The sequence below is a fragment of the Electrophorus electricus genome, chromosome 4, assembly GCF_041902795.1.
Source record: "Electrophorus electricus isolate QZ-2024a chromosome 4, ASM4190279v1, whole genome shotgun sequence".
Taxonomy (NCBI): Eukaryota; Metazoa; Chordata; class Actinopteri; order Gymnotiformes; family Gymnotidae; genus Electrophorus; species Electrophorus electricus.
The window spans coordinates 1,389,000-1,406,339 of NC_137500.1; the positions used below are offsets into that span (position 1 = coordinate 1,389,000).

The following is a 17,340-nucleotide window of genomic DNA, read 5'->3' on the forward strand; positions in this document are numbered from 1 at the left end:
GTTCTCCATCACTCTGTGGTTCTTCACATTTGGTCTCCAGCTCATATGCCATGCATATGCTTCTGTATATGATCTGCCACTTGCATGTCTATTTCCATGTTTGCTTTCTTTGCCAGCATCTTTCATCCTGGTACTAGGTGCTAGATCACCTCAGATGTTCATTTGCACAGACTACATCTTGGGTCTTTTCTGGTGCTATACACCTCTGCTTCATCTACCTAGGGCTTAGTGCTTGATCTTGTGCTGCCATGATTACCTACTCTGTGCTGTCCTTCAGTTCTGCCTTTTCCATTCATTGGAAGGATTGTCTTTAGTCGACAACTTCCGCTATCACTTGGCGCTTTGTTTCATTGAGGGGCATCTCTTTCCATGGAACCTCCTCTACTTCCATGGTGAGCCCATCTGACATCTCACTGAGGCACTCCATCAGCTCATCCTTGGGGGCCATTGCTTAGATGTATTCATGAACGTTTCATGTCTCACCCTGGACAGTGGATTTGTTAGACAACTTCACCCTCATTCCTTTTGCTATTTGCAGCTTTTGGGTGGAGTGCTCCATACATTGTTTCCTGGCCTTGATGTTGGCAGCTTGCAGTTCTTCTCTTTGCCAGCTTATCATGCCTGCTGGTTAGCTGATAACTGGCAGGTCATATGTGTTATGGTCATGATCTTATTGTTCCCAGTCAACTTGAGGACTTGCCTTACCCTACAGAGGTACTTGAATGTTTCCGTCCATCTCATTACCTGTGTTGCTTTACTTTGGAACTTCTTGCTGAAAAATCCCTCAACCTGATTTGAAGAGCAACCTACAGGAATATCTTCATTAAAAACCATTTTTATCTTAGAGAATGAAATGTCCTTCCTTCCTCCTAGATCTCAGTTCTTCACACTGCTCCTGGATGAAGCTCTGCTACTTGTGAGTTTTTCCAAACTCTCCATTATACCATGCACTTCATGGTGGGAGACTAGAATCTCTTTTGAACCTTTAGGTCTCACAGGTTCTTAAAACTCAGATTATATTTCTGAGTAATAAACATTTATAATCTCATTGATTATATTGTTTGTGTAGGTTACAATAAGATCATCAACCAGGGAAACACCATGGTCATTAGAGAGCTGCAAAGCAGAGTGGTGGGAGGTTGGCTGGCTCTCACATTTGATAGAGGACTGCTCTTTAAAAGAACTCATAAATATGGCCTGAAGATACTTATGCACCTTCTTAAACAAGCCAGAGTTTGTTGGAACTTCTGAAATATCAGATCCACTTAGGCTACAAGAAAATGAATCAAGAGCACTAAATATAGTAGGAGAGTCAGTTTCACTTCCTATCACACTTGATTCAACAAGCTTATCCAAAGCATCAACAACTGTAATATTAGCAGCAGCACACTTCAAGTCTGTTGATGACACTGATGGAGAGCTTTGTCGTGTGCTAAGGTTCAAATCAGTTTGGGTGGCTGTACCTCGTGCCATCTGCAGTGATGCATTTGTGCACTCACTACCTGACTGTGGTAAGGAATCTCGCAGACGTCGTTGTTGCTGTGCTGATTTCAGACTGATTTCAGTACTGCGAAAGAAGTGCAGCTGCTGACCTCGTCACTCCGAACCCTTGCAAACTCTGGCTCAGTCTGGCTTGCCTGACATATTTCAGATGAACTGGACTTAACAGGCTGCATCTCATTCTTATATAAATCCAGGATTTTGCAGATGTCCTCATCAGTGCAGGAATCACCATCACCCTGCACTCTTGGTGGACTGAAACACTGCAACACTTTTTGCAAGACCAGCCTTCCCTTGCAACAAAACAGCAAAAAAAAGATCTCTGCTATGACTTCAGTGTTAGAATGAGTAATTGGACTTTTATCCAGTGCAACTGGAGTGCGTGTGGAGGATAGGATGGACCTGCCTGAAGAGCTCCACAGTTCAGTCATCGAGGCTGTGTATGAAGAGCACCTCAGCAGAATTAAGGCCAGGAAGAATGTGAATGTGACCCAAACATTTGTTACGACCCCGTCCAGGCTGTGATGCCATAACAAGGAAAATGAAATGTAAACGGCTAAGAGAATGTAAGCTGTAAAAAGTGAATAGCAATAAAACAAACAAAAGCACAAATGGAAGTCTCCTTTTGGTGTATTTCACAGAGGATATTATTTACAAACAATCTTTCTGGTGCAATGTCTTCAGCAGTGACCCAGGCCAAAACAATAAACAAAATCCACACTAATGGAAGAAAAATACACACTAAATAATCCCAACAAACAAAAGAAACATACAACAGACTTTCTTAACTACCTGACAGATAAACAGAAGCAAAACCCACACCCAACAAAAATGGCAGTCACTCCCTACCACCAGTATCCAACACCAAAGCAGCAAACAAAACAATATTTACACTCTCTGTCCAATATCTACAGGTATATGTGCAACAGCTACTGAAGCAGAAGAGGCGAAGCCAAAGCACAAAGTCCAAAAATGGGGAAAACAAGGTCATACACAAGTCATACAAAATTGCAACCAAAAGCCAAACAAACCAACAAAACTGTGTGTCTTCCCTCTTCCCTTCCTCCCTTGTGGGAGGGGCCATTAAATAGCAGGAGCAGTGGGAACTGTGTCCCTTAGTAAGCAGAGCACTACGGGCTGTGAGCCCCATACTGGGAGAACGGCTCCAGCAGATCCCAGGAGATCTCCATCCAGAAGATCACAGTCTAATTATTAGTTCTGTTGTATGTTTCTATAGGATTCATGACAATAGGTGTTACTAATGTTAGTATAGTCAATTATTGAGTTATAAACTGGGGGTAGGCAGGAATAAACTAGGTAGAGGCAGGGGTAAACTGGAGAGAGGAGGGGTAAACTGGATAGAAGCAGGGGTAAACTGGAGAGAGACGGGGTAAACTGGATAGAAGCAGGGGTAAACTGGAGAGAGACAAAGGTTAACTGAAGAGAGACACAGTGGTAAACTGGAGACAGGAGGGGTAAACTGGAGAGACACAGTGGTAAACTGGAGAGAGACACGGGTAAACTGGAGAGCCACAGGGGTAAACTGGAGAGACACAGGGGTAAACTGGAGAGACACAGGGGTAAACTGGAGAGAGACACAGGGGTAAACTGGGCACAACAGAGGAAACTGGAAGGAGCTCCATCAGCAGATTGATGACTTCTCCAGAGGAATAATAAAAATGGGGTGTATTTTTTTTCAGCTGCAGCTGTCTGAAGGGATTAAGGATTCAGTGAAGAGGAGCCAGATACACTGATCCTGGATCAGCTCATGGGCATAGATAATATGTTTAACCATCCACATACTGTTTGTAAGGTTTTTCAGATGTAATACCAAACAAATACAAAATAAAAGTCAATTCTGACATTATACTGTTGTGAGTCAGTGTGTTGTGGTTCCTAGAAGAATGATTTTCTTTAGATGTGTGTTGTTCAGTAGTGAGTGTGTTGTGCTGTGGTTCCTCTCCTCCACAGAGTGCGTCATTGTGCTGTATCACATCCTCCCCCTCAACACCTGCAGTAGGTCCCAGCTGCAGCAGTGCAGTCTCTGGGCAGTCTGACTGAGGGAGGTTTTTGTATGACTCTCTAACACTGTGTGAACAGCCAGTTACCACCAATGTTGTGTTCACTCTGACAGTAATAATCTCCTGCATCTTCAGTCTGGACTCCTCTGATGGTCAGAGTGAAGTCAGATCCAGATCCACTACCACTGACACGAGCTGGAGTTCCTGACTGTAAGTTAGTAGCTCTGTAGATCAGGAGTTTAGGAGCTTCTCCAGGTTTCTGCAGGTACCAGGCTAAACGATGACCATAGCTGCTGCTGTAATACACTGCAGGGTTTGTTCTACAGCTGATGGTGACTGTGTCTCCTGGAAGAGCAGATTTCACTGCTGGAGTCTGAGTCACAGTAACCTGACCACGGCAGTCTGAAAAAAATAATCACTAATTTAATGAGATAAATATATTCCTCATCCACATTTACCTGATATGTTGTGTTTTCTGTGGCTGGTTTCTTCTTATTCAGATGCCATGTAAAATATAAAGTTTTGTTACCTTGAGTCCAGAGGACCAGTGTGCAGATGAAGATGGGGATCAAAGTCATGGTTGCTGTGGGTGAAGTTGCTGGGGCAGGCAGCTCTCAGTCATGAAGTGTTAAACTCACAGAACTATAAACACTCCCAGAGCACTGAAGCAGGTGCTGCACATGCAAAGTTTCCTCTCTACACAAATTAACATCTACCAAATACTCTCTGTGGCCTCTCTGTATTAATACACGTCTACCAAATACTCTCTGTGGATTCTCTGTATTAATACACATCTACCAAATACTCTCTGTGGCCTCTCTGTATTAATACACATCTACCAAATTCTCTGTATTACAGTTTCTTATTATTTGTTTCACACTATAATAAAAAATAACTCACATTTAGTGAAATCTGACAGTCAGATAGCAAAACCTCATCCCAGATCTGCACTACTATAAGCATATTCTCAGCCTCAGATTTTAATCAAAGCATTACACACACTTCTACTAAACACACTTCTCTACATTAGACAGAAATCTAACATGACATCACTTCTACTAAACACACTTCTCTACATTAGACAGAAATGTAACATGACATCACTTCTACTAAACAATCTTCTCTACATTAGACACAGAAATCAAATACAATGTCACTTTGCCTTTGAAAACCTCCCACCTGTGAACCAACTGAACAAACACAGCTGTCAAATGAACTTGGGATGATTAATTGTGATGATCACGTGGGTGATTAATTGCAAACTCACAACTGAAGTGTAAGCACTATAAAATGAAACAGGTGAGTTTATCTGTCTTTAAGTAAAAGACCTGTGGCATAAACATATGCAGGTATGTAATGTATTCATGTGATGTGTTCACTTCAATATTGTTTGCTGCACACAACCTTTTTACATGTACGTTTCTAGTAGGTTGATGCAATGTTATCTGGACTTCACCTGACAAACTAAGAAGAGGGAGAGGCATCACTGGTCACAAAGCTATTTAGAATGTCGAGGGCCAACGTGGTGGTATCATCACAATGTGGCTGTAATCACACAGAATGGAGTCCTCCATCGCCATGGCAACCTGGGTCCTTACAACAACACAGTCTAGACACTCACTTTAGACAGACTACACACCATGATCACAGTCCACACATTCACGTTAGACAGACTACACACCATCATCACAGTCCACACATTGACGTTAGACAGACTACACACCAACATCACATCAGAAGACCAGGTGGATGCAGAGCAGATGAGACACATTGTCATTGTTATTGTATAATTTATTGTACAGCTTTGATTGAAGTGTTTGATTTTGCAAATAAACAGGTGTTCTGCTACTTTTGTGTGACTGTGTGAACTGTGTGTAGTGTTTGACAAAATGAGCCCTGTTTTCAAAGTCTTTAAACAATCATAACAAAAACTGCAATATACCAAATTCCTCCTCTCTTAGCTGACATGACAATACAAAATATACTATATTATTAATATTCATTAAATATTAGTTTAGGTGGAGATGGGAAAAGTAATTAAATATTTTTTTAAAAAATGATTAATTTCTGAAATATGAATCTTAGGGTTGTTGTTAGCAGCGGAAACCGGAGCTTCCCATTTCAGCTGTTGTTTATATTTTGGTAGGAGGAAGATGGCGGCGTGGTCCGACTTACCAAACGGTGGATGAGCTAGTGCCTTGTAACTGTCCTTGTATGGGGTGTAGCAGTGGTCTAATGTCCCTTCCCCTGGTGGGGAAGGTTATGTGCTGGTAAAGGTTGGGCACTGCACGCTTGAGGTTAGCGCTGTTGAAATCCTCAACTACGATAAGTGCAGTGTCCTGGTGCTGTGTCTGAAACTGTGTGAGAGCCTCATGAAGTTCACACAGGGCAGTGTCCATGTTGGCCTGAGGTGGGATGTACACGGTGTTGATGATGACCGAAGTGAACTCCCGGGGAAGGTAGAAAGGACGAAGCTTGAGGGCGAGCAGCTCCAGGTTGGGTGAGCAGGAGCGGGTGAGAGTAACAACATTGGCATTGTTACACCAGCTGTTGTTTACCATCACACACACTCCACCGCCTCTCGACTTCCCTGAATTCACCGTCCTGTCCATGCGGTGAACCGAGAAGAACTCGGCTGGCTGGATAGCATGGTTTGGTACCGCTGGTTTCAGCCATGACTCGGTGAAGCAGAGGAGATTGCAGACCCAAATGTCCCTTTGGAAATTTATCCTGGCCCGGAGGTCGTCTAGCTTGTTGTCCAGAGACTGGACATTGGCTAGTAGGATGCTGGGTAAGGGAGCTCGGTGTACGCGAGCCCTCAGCCTGTTCCTGATGCCGGCTCGCTTCCCTTGAGGCCTTTTCCTCACACCACGTCCTTTATTTTCCCTCAGGATCTCCGTCGGCCATCTTAGGTCTGGGGTTAGATACGGCTTGAGGTGAGTGCTATGTAGATTAAGAGAAATAAGGGCATCTCTGCTGTATGAGATAAGCTCCGTGGTGTGTAGAGAAGGGCTGCGGAGAAATCAGGGGTAGCGGGAAGAGCGAAAAGAGTGAAAAAAGTGCCAGGTGTGGACGGAGCAGTCGTGACGGCAGTCGACCTCACCGGCACAATCTTGCATTTGTTCATATATACAGACGAGAGGGCCTACCTGGAGGAGATTAAACACCTGGAAAACTGGTGCCAGGAAAATAATCTCCTCCTAAACGTCAGTAAGACAAAGGAGCTGATCGTGGATTGCAGCAAGAAGCAGGAGCGGCACTACCAACCTGTGAGGATCAGTGGAACCACGGTGGAGAGAGTAGATAGTTTCAGGTACCTTGGTGTTCACATCTCGCAGGACCTGTCCTGGTCCCGCCATACCAACTCCCTGGCAAAGAAGGCTCGTCAGCATCTTTACCACCTCAGATGCCTAAGAGACTTCAGACTGCCCTCCAAGGTACTGTGGAACTTCTACACCTGCACTATCGAGAGCATCCTCACGGGGAACATCACAGTCTGGTTTGGGAATAGCACCAAGCAGGACAGACAAGCACTCCAAAGGCTAGTTCGTTCAGCAGAGCGCATCACTCACATGGAACTTCCTGACCTGCAGGCCATCTACTACAAACGGTGCCAGACCAAGGCCAGGAGGATTGTGAAGGACCCCACCCATGCGAACAATAGGATCTTCTCTCTGTTGAGGTCAGGGAGGTGCTTTCGCTCCCTGAAGACCAATACAGAGAGACTGAAGAGGAGCTTCTTCCCACAGGCCATTCGGGCCCTGAAACAGGGAAACTGATAAACTGTGGGGACCACCACCACCATGTAACATAACTGTATATATATATATATTCAATTACCTTGTAACACAACTGTAAATATGTTATGTTATTATACAAAACGGATCTGTACATTCTGTACATTGTGTACATATATACACAACCATATACTTTGTACATTGTGTATATAATCATAATATACATATATTGTACATACATTGTTAATATATTTTGTACATACATAGAATATATATATATATTTCTCTTTGCATATATATAGTTCACGTATATAGAATATCTATGCACCCCTGTTTTCTTTCCTCAGTTTGGGCAGAGCACTCTCAACCATTTCACTGCGAGTTATACTGTGTATGACTATGTATGTGACAAATAAACCAAACTTGAACTTGAACTTGTGTACATATGTGTGTGTGTATGTGTGTGGTCACTATAATGTCAGAGGTTTTCGAATGACAGCTTCATTAGAATGTATCACTATGGGTGACTTGTGGATGAGGCACTAAACTCAGTGAGTGGTAAGCTGGACTGTGGACGTCTCAGAGGTGCAGGAGGGAGTTCTGACCAGTGCAGGAGAACAGAATGCAGCAGCTCTGTCTGTATTCTGTTCTGTGTCCTGGCATTTCTGTTACTTCCACTGAAATAAAGCTTCATTTTGGACATTGTCTGCTCTTTTATAAGAGATAAACATCTTTAATAATGTTACCAGACAGTTTATTGGTAATGGGACAAGCAGGAATGATTACTAATTTAAACAAATATGACCCTTTTACCCTGTGATTCAATTTTCGGTGCTTTGTTGTAAACTTCATTTTTATGCATATTTTCCAACTTCAAGTTGAATGGTTAATGATTTTAAGCATATCAGGTGATGTGTATTTGTGTAATGAGGGAGGGTGGGAGCTAAGGAGATCAACACCCTATAAAAAGCTGTGCATAATTATTAGGCAGCTTCTTTTCCTCATGCAAAAAGGGGACAAAAAAGAGATTTATCTGACTCTGAAACATCAAAAATTGTAAAAAGTATTCAAGAGGGATGCAGCACTCTTAAACTTGCTAAGATATTGTGGCATGATCACAGAACTGTCAAACATTTTGTTGCAAATAGTCAACAGGTTCACAAGAAACGTGTTGAGAAAAAAGACTCAAATTAAAGATTAGAGAAGAATCAAATGTGAAGCGACCAGCAACCCATTATCATCCAGTACTGTCATATTCCAGACCTGCAACCTACCTGGAGTGCCCAGAAGTACAAAATGTTCAATACTCAGAGATATGACCAAGTGAAATGTCACATAAGGTGAAATGTCAAGACTGGGCCAAGAAATATCTGAAGATATCTGATATCTGATTTTTCAAAGGTTTTATGGACTGATAAGATGGGAGTGACTCTTGACAGACCAGTTGGATGGGCCCCTGGCTGGATTAGTAACGAGCACAGAGCTCCACTTAGACTCAGACCCCAGCATTGTGGAGTTGGGGTACTTCTGTGGGCCGGTATTATTAAAGATGAGCTAGTTGGACCATTTTGGGTTGAAGATGGAAGCAAAATCATCTCCCAAACCTACTGCCAGCCTTTAGAAGACACTTTCTACAAGCAGTGGTAAAGGGAAAAGTCTGCATCTTTCAAGGAGACCATGATTTTCATGCAGATGTAACGGCACTCCGGTCTGTTCCATGTGGACAAACAGGAGAGCCAAATATTAGAGGGATAACGTGGACAGTACAAGGGGTTGAAAGACTTTTATAGTAATTACACTATTATTAGAGGGAACAAACTTGCTGGAGTTCTGTAAAATAATAATTGTAATTGTCTTACATTGCTCAGGGTGGCCAACTGACTGTGTAGGTAATTACTAGAGTTAATGCATATGTGTAGATAACTACTAGAGTTAATGTATATGTGTAGATAACTAATAGAGTTAATGCATATGTGCAGATAACTACTAGAGTTAATGTATATGTGTAGATAACTACTAGAGTTAATGTATATGTGTAGGTAACTACTAGAGATAATGTATATGTGTAGATAACTACTAGAGTTAATGTATATGTGTAGGTAACTACTAGAGTTAATGTATATGTGTAGATGTAGATATATTTACTATAATAAGGTAACAGGAGTTTGGCTTCAAAGCATGTACTTGTTTTGTTCAGCGGTTGTAAGGGGACAAGTCAAGCGTAGTGCCCCGAATTGAGGGGGAGTTGTAGTTTTGGTTCACGTTATTGGAGCAGGTAATTTTCTAAATGGAAAGGAGGAAGATAAAATTGTGACTACTGGCTCTGTTTGGATATGGGTATACTTTATTTTAATAATAGAATTTTTGGATAATGGGAAAACGTTTTAAATTTTAGCCTTTGTTTTGAACCATAGGGGAGAGATATTATGAATTCTAGATTATGAAGTATCTAGAATGGTTCAGTCTAAGGGGCAAAGATTAAATATAAGGAGTGGCGTTGGAATGCAAGGGAGAGATTGAATGCCATAATTGGATGTACGTTAAGTTGCCTTATTTGGGAATAATTATTTGTTGGCCTGGATGACTGAATTTTTTTTTTTTCTCTATGTTTTTTTGGATTTTTTTTTTTTTTTTTTTTTTTTTGTCTGCTTATGGCATCATGCCCCTCTCACTGGACTTTTTGAATAAATCTCCATCATTGGCATACTTACTACCAGAATCATTCTGACTGATAGACTTACAGTCCTGAAGATGTTCAGAGGAGGCTGCAGTGTCTCGGCCAAAGAAAGTAGGTGAAACCAACTGACTAGCTACAAATGAGGCTGCACTGTGGCTCAGCAAGGGTTTAACAGACTCCTCTACAAATATATCTGACGCTGAAATTGGCCTCTCACAAACAGTACCATCCTCTCTGATGGTTGGAAGTACTGCACACAGCAGAGCACACTCACAGATTCAATGAGTTTAACAGGTGAGGAAGCCTGTCCCTCTCTTGAAAATGATTCCTGTATCCCATGGAGCAACCCCAAAACCTTCTTCTGCATGGCTCTGTAAATACTCAGGGGAGCAGAGAAGGAACCCTTTTGTTTTGGGCTTGGTCCAATCACAGTGCTAGCATTCTCAGACATGGCAGCTGAACTGTATGAAACACCTTCAGTTTCCTTCTTCAGCTTTTCTTCTTCACTGAGACCTGCTTCTATCCCATGTGCAATAACAACTGTTGGGTACAGCGAGATAGCCGATTTTGTGACTGATCACAATGGTTGAGCACAAAATCCCAAACTCTGGTCATTGTATTTGGCTATGAGGGAAAGATGGATGTGTGTGTATATGTGTTCCAGGTACACTGCCAGGATTTCCACCCTGTTTGAGACTCTGCCCCGTTCCTTGCCGGGTTTCCAGCCAACTGTATCAGCTATTTAAAAGTCCCTCCCACAATAGAGGAAGAGAGAGAGAGGAGACTGTGTGTTAGTTTGGAGTTTGTTTGGCTGTGAATGAAAATTTGTATGTTTTGTGTATGACCTTGTTTTTCTCCATTTTTGAACTTTATCTTTGGCTTCACCCCTCCTGCTTCGTTAGCTGTATATATATATACATATATGTAGATTGTGTAAATAGTGTAAATATTGTTTGTTTGGTACTTTTGTGCTGGACACTGGTGGTAGGGAGTGACTGCCATTTTTGTTGGGTGTGGGTTTTCTCTCTGTTTATGTATCAGAGAGTTAGGAAAGTCTTTTGCATGTTTCTGCTATTATTAGGATTAGTTAGTGTGTAGTTTTATTTGATTAGTGTCGGTTTTGGTTATTATTTTGGCCTGGGTCACTCCTGAGGGAATTGCACCAATAAGATTATTTGTAAATGATAACCTCTGTACAATACACTAAAAAAAGCTTCCATTTGTGTTTCTGTTTGTTTTGTTGCTGTTCCTTTTTTTCACAAATTCTATTACATTAGCCATTTGCACTTCTTTTAGCTTGATACGGCCTCACAGCCTAGATGGGGGCGTAACATTGGCGTATACTTCATCAAAGTCATCCATTCCCAGGAAACATGTTACCCATGTTTAGCACATATATGCTTAAACCCCATTCTCGTGTACCATATCATAATGAATAATATAGAACTGAAGGTCAGATAATGATCATACTCACTGCTCATATTTATGACTTCTCCCAACGTTCAGACGGCTCAGACCTCTACTGGGTCTTCTGAGCAGTTTGTCCCACAGGGTCTGGTACTCCCAGATTATATATATATATATATATATATATATATATATATATATATATATATATATATATATATATATATATATATATATATCTGTCTGTCTGTCTGTCTGTCTGTCTGTCTGTCTGTCTGTCTGTCTGTCTGTCTGTCTGTCTATATATATATATATATATATATATATATATATATATATATATATATAAATTGTTCCATAGGTAGGATAGACTAGATGGATATATATTCTTCACATAAAATTAATTCGGTTGTAATATGTTGGACCAGTTATCGTTAAAAAAAAGTATTATTAAATAACACATTAACAAGCTTCTTTATACAACAACTGATCTTTATATTCTCATTCATGTTCAGACATTCTTGCATCAAGCCTGTAATTCAGATACGAGTTTGTCTGTATTCTCAGTAAAACCCATTTAATAATGTGCAATGCACCCAATAAATGTCCATTCTATAGGCCCAGCTTACCAGATATGTGCAGCATCCTGAACATTTATGGTGTTATGATCTTCCCAATAGTCGAGAGAACAGTTTTAAATGTGAGACCCTTCTGAAACAGATTAACAATTTTTCCACGACCACAGGATGTGTCTTTTGACATGGTTGTTTAACAAATGAGAAGCTACTCACTGCATCAGTTAGGGTTAAATAACTTGTTGCCAGCTGAACCATAATCACCCACACAGTAATTAGCCAATGGGAGGCTCTTACCTATTTGCTTAGTTAAATACAGGTGGTGACCTTTTTTTTTTTTGTCCAGGCAGTGTATATGGAGTTTTAAGCATTCCTCATTTGTATATGTATTAGCGTTGATGTAAACAAGGACATTATTGGAAAAATACTTTTAAATTCAAACAATCCATGGTTTTCAAACGTATTTCATTCTTAAAAATCTACTCCTCAAAATAATCGATTTGAGTGAGTAACGGTGCTTCTGTTATTTTTGCAGTGGTGTATTGTGGTGGGTAGCATTTAGCTCGTATAGTTCCATACTTTTACTTCTCCCAACGTTCAGATGGCTCAGACCCCTAGTGGGTCTTCTGAGCAGTTTGTCCCACAGGGTCTGGTGCTCCCAGATCACATCTATATCTATCTATCTATCTATCTATCTATCTATCTATCTATCTATATATATATATACACAAAACAGAGACAAACCTAAAACTGCAAAACAAACAGCAGCCCACACTACACCTGGTGTGAAGTGACACAAGTGAACACAAACTATATGCACTAGAATATAGACACTGTATACACTATATACACTAGATATAAGGGCAACAGAACAAGCAGAAGGCCAAAGCGAATCTCAATGTGGAAGTAGACTAACAGGGTCAGAGCACAGAACACTCAGAACAGCAAAGAACAAACACACAAGTGAAAGCACAAGATTGAGCATGAAACTTCCTAATACCGTCTGCAGGACCCTTTTATACCCGTAGGAAGGGAAGACGTGGCACGTGGGTGACGTCATCGCCAGGTATGTGGACGTCAGGGTCTTCAGCTGTCTGAGAGGATTAAGGACTCAGTGAGGAACCGGAAGGTCTCAGTGGGGAGGAATCAGATAGCAGAAATGCCCTTCTGGAGCTTTGTAAATTTTACTTACTTCTGAGTTGTCCTTTATCTTGGTCTCTATTTCCAAGCAGGACAGTGGGAGTGGCCTGAGTCTTGTAATTTGTAGCCTAGGGTCTCAAGCATTCACATCACATAGACAAATACAAGTAATCACAGAATTATTTAGATAGTATATTAAAACATTTAAAACTCAATCAAACCTAAAAAAAGGTTTGAAATTTCTGAGGGACACAGAACATCAGGTTTCAAGGGTTTTGCTCCTAATGACAGACTAACTAAGAAAAATCCCCATATTATTATGTTGCTTATATCTATTAATAGAAGGTTTAGAATATTTTACTAAACAAGACATCTGTTTTTTTAGGTTATTCACCTCAAAAGCAAAGCATAAAATGATATTTTACCTTGATTCCAGAGGAGCAGTGTGCAGATGAAGATGGGGATCAAAGTCATGGTTGCTGTGGGTGAAGTTGCTGGGGCAGGCAGCTCTCAGTCATGAAGTGTTAAACTCACAGGACTATAAACACTCCCAGAGCACTGAAGCAGGTGCTGCACATGCAAAGTGACCTCTCTGTATTAATACATGTCTACCAAATACTCTCTGTGGCCTCTCTGTATTAATACACGTCTACCAAATACTCTCTGTGGTCTCTCTGTATTAATGCACGTCTACCAAATACTCTCTGTGGCCTCTCTTAATTGCCCACAACAATACTCATAACTACAAATACCTTTAAAGTCCTACATTTCTATACAGCAGAAATGCCCTTCTGGAGCTTTGTAAATTTTACTTACTTCTGAGTTGTCCTTTATCTTGGTCTCTATTTCCAAGCAGGACAGTGGGAGTGGCCTGAGTCTTGTAATTTGTAGCCTAGGGTCTCAAGCATTCACATCACATAGACAAATACAAGTAATCACAGAATTATTTAGATAGTATATTAAAACATTTAAAACTCAATCAAACCTAAAAAAAGGTTTGAAATTTCTGAGGGACACAGAACATCAGGTTTCAAGGGTTTTGCTCCTAATGACAGACTAACTAAGAAAAATCCCCATATTATTATGTTGCTTATATCTATTAATAGAAGGTTTAGAATATTTTACTAAACAAGACATCTGTTTTTTTAGGTTATTCACCTCAAAAGCAAAGCATAAAATGATATTTTACCTTGATTCCAGAGGAGCAGTGTGCAGATGAAGATGGGGATCAAAGTCATGGTTGCTGTGGGTGAAGTTGCTGGGGCAGGCAGCTCTCAGTCATGAAGTGTTAAACTCACAGGACTATAAACACTCCCAGAGCACTGAAGCAGGTGCTGCACATGCAAAGTGACCTCTCTGTATTAATACATGTCTACCAAATACTCTCTGTGGCCTCTCTGTATTAATACACGTCTACCAAATACTCTCTGTGGTCTCTCTGTATTAATGCACGTCTACCAAATACTCTCTGTGGCCTCTCTTAATTGCCCACAACAATACTCATAACTACAAATACCTTTAAAGTCCTACATTTCTATACAGCAGAAATGCCCTTCTGGAGCTTTGTAAATTTTACTTACTTCTGAGTTGTCCTTTATCTTGGTCTCTATTTCCAAGCAGGACAGTGGGAGTGGCCTGAGTCTTGTAATTTGTAGCCTAGGGTCTCAAGCATTCACATCACATAGACAAATACAAGTAATCACAGAATTATTTAGATAGTATATTAAAACATTTAAAACTCAATCAAACCTAAAAAAAGGTTTGAAATTTCTGAGGGACACAGAACATCAGGTTTCAAGGGTTTTGCTCCTAATGACAGACTAACTAAGAAAAATCCCCATATTATTAAATAAACACTAATCCAGGATTGAGCAACAGAAAGCCTTTATTCATCAATATCAATGAATCAGTGTTTATGATGGTTTAGCCATGCGTCTGAATGAGGTTCGCATGGTTTTGAAGATCGCTGAACACTTTTTAGGCAGAAGTTTACGGCCTTTTTTTCTAGAGGATGTAAAAGCGTTTGGTTCTTTGTGTGAAGCTGCAAAAGATGAGATTAATCAGAACTGCAGCATCTGTCACCAAAATAAAAATACTTATGAAATACAGGCATTCTGACTGATAGACTTACAGTCCTGAAGATGTCCAGAAGAGGAGCTGGCCTTGTGGCCATCAGCTACCAGGTCAACAGGGTTCACTTTATTTGACTTCTTGAAGAGCAAGAATTAAACAACGCAAACGGAACAATCAGCATTCACAAAAGTAGCTAAAAGTGCTCCTTCCAAATAATTTTTTGTTCCAGTGAGCTGTGGAACAGCAGTATATAATGTGATGTCACATGACTGGTGTGAGGTATATAAAAAGTTATACCTACCTTCCAGTAAACATTGATATTAGGAGACTGATGTGTACTGATGTGTTCTCCTCTCACTGATTAATGTGCTGTCTTTTAGATAGTCTGTGTTTATTACTCAAATGCTCCTCGGTTATTTGATCAAAATGGAATAAAGATTTTGAATAAACATTATAGTCTCTTAATTGCCCACAACAATACTCATAACTACAAATACCTTTAAAGTTCTACATTTCTATACAGCAGAAATGCTAATGTGTGATGAGGTATAGGATTAAATTTTGATAAAGCTGCCATTTCATTTATCATAAAAAATATGATATTTCCACGTTTCATTCAGTAGAAACTGTAACATGAGTAAGTCGGTGTATTTTTGGAACATCAGGGGCTGGAGGACAAACCATCTTCGGCCCTTTCAGTATATCACAATATCATCATTTTTAGTTTATTTCTGCCAGAAAATAATCCCATCATGCTTTATATCTCTTTGTAGCACAAATTGGGCTGTTTCAATACAATACTCTCATGGGTCACTTATGAAGGCAGAAAGCTGTTCTATCCAAAAAAGACTAAACATTTACAAATGTATCATGAAAAAGAAATCTGCCCTACCTGTACAGGTTTAACATACATAAACCCCCATTTACATGATATCCACACTGACTCTGTGTGTGTGTGTGTGTGTGTGTGTGTGCTAGACAGCATTGCATGTTTGTGTGTGTATGTGAGAATTTTACTGAAAGTTAAATTTTATTTTAAGTTTTCAGACAGTTTAGTAAAAAGTCATTGTTTCAGTTGGTGGCATTATTTCATCTTGTTGTGTAGTAAGTTTATTTAAGCAAGTATAGTGAGGTTATTTAACTTTACACCCAAAAGATCTTAAATTTTTCACTTTTACTTGTTAACAAAGATTTAGAATGGACATGAAAAGTATGTGTTGGTAGAAATGTTTCACAGTAGCAGAGAATAATCAGATGAAGGCACAGACATGGTGATTAGTGCTTTAGTGTGTGCTTACATCACCTCTAAACAGGACAGAATCTCCTGAAGATGACTGATACTGATTTATCAGTCATACTACTAGTAGAGATTTCTCTCCATTAATAACTACCTGCTCTATTATAAGAACAACTGCCCCAAGATACCAAAGGTCTCAGTACTGCAGTGCTGTGACTGGTTTCTGATTCCATGCACTGGGTGTGTGTAAATGTGCCTCTGTGGGGTCTTGATAAGCACTAGATAAATTCCATGTGTTGTTAATATTGTTATAAGTGTAGTGTTTTGCCTTCACCTGCTCCAGCAGAAACAGAGAGATCATCTGCTCAAAGAAAAGAGAGACAGGAGAAGTTTAGGAGCTTCTCCAGGTTTCTGGTGATGCAGCTCAGTCTGAGCTGTTATCACTGTCAATGTCAACAGCAACATTAGCATTGTGTTTAATGGTGGGTTTCTTCTTGATGGATCATACTAATGTTCACACCTTCCATTTCTAACTCATAGACAGCAGGAGTAGAATGACATATAGATCTACAAAACTCTCCTCTAACAGAAGTGCAACAGTGTTGTCTGTACTGTCTCTTTGTGATTCATTATAGATTTTTTTGATGACTTGAGTGAATGTGTTGTGGTTCCTAGAAGAATGATTTTCTATAGATGTGTGTTGTTCAGTAGTGAGTGAGTGTGATGGGGCATCTCTCCTGAACAGAGTGTGTCATTGTGCTGTATCACATCCTCCCCCTCAGCACCTGCAGTAGGTCCCAGCTGCAGCAGTGCAGCCTCTGTGCAGTCTGACTGAGGGAGGTTTTTGTACAACTCTCTAACACTGTGTGAACAGGGGTGTACTACTGATATAATGGTAACTCTGACAGTAATAATCTCCTGCATCTTCAGTCTGGACTCCTCTGATGCTCAGAGTGAAGTCAGATCCAGATCC

General features: G+C 40.4%; 1 long non-coding RNA gene and 1 gene segment (V, D, J or C); one reads left to right on the forward strand and one right to left on the reverse strand.

The window, feature by feature from the left end:
* Positions 1-17,340, forward strand: part of LOC118240937 (uncharacterized) — an 84,030-nt gene that overhangs the window by 20,875 nt on the left and 45,815 nt on the right. The gene's annotated exons all lie outside the window — the stretch shown is intronic.
* LOC145657387 (immunoglobulin kappa variable 3-11-like) lies at positions 3,105-4,235 on the reverse strand. The segment is given in 2 exon segments: positions 3,105-3,923; positions 4,051-4,235. Coding segments are annotated over 2 exon segments (390 nt in total).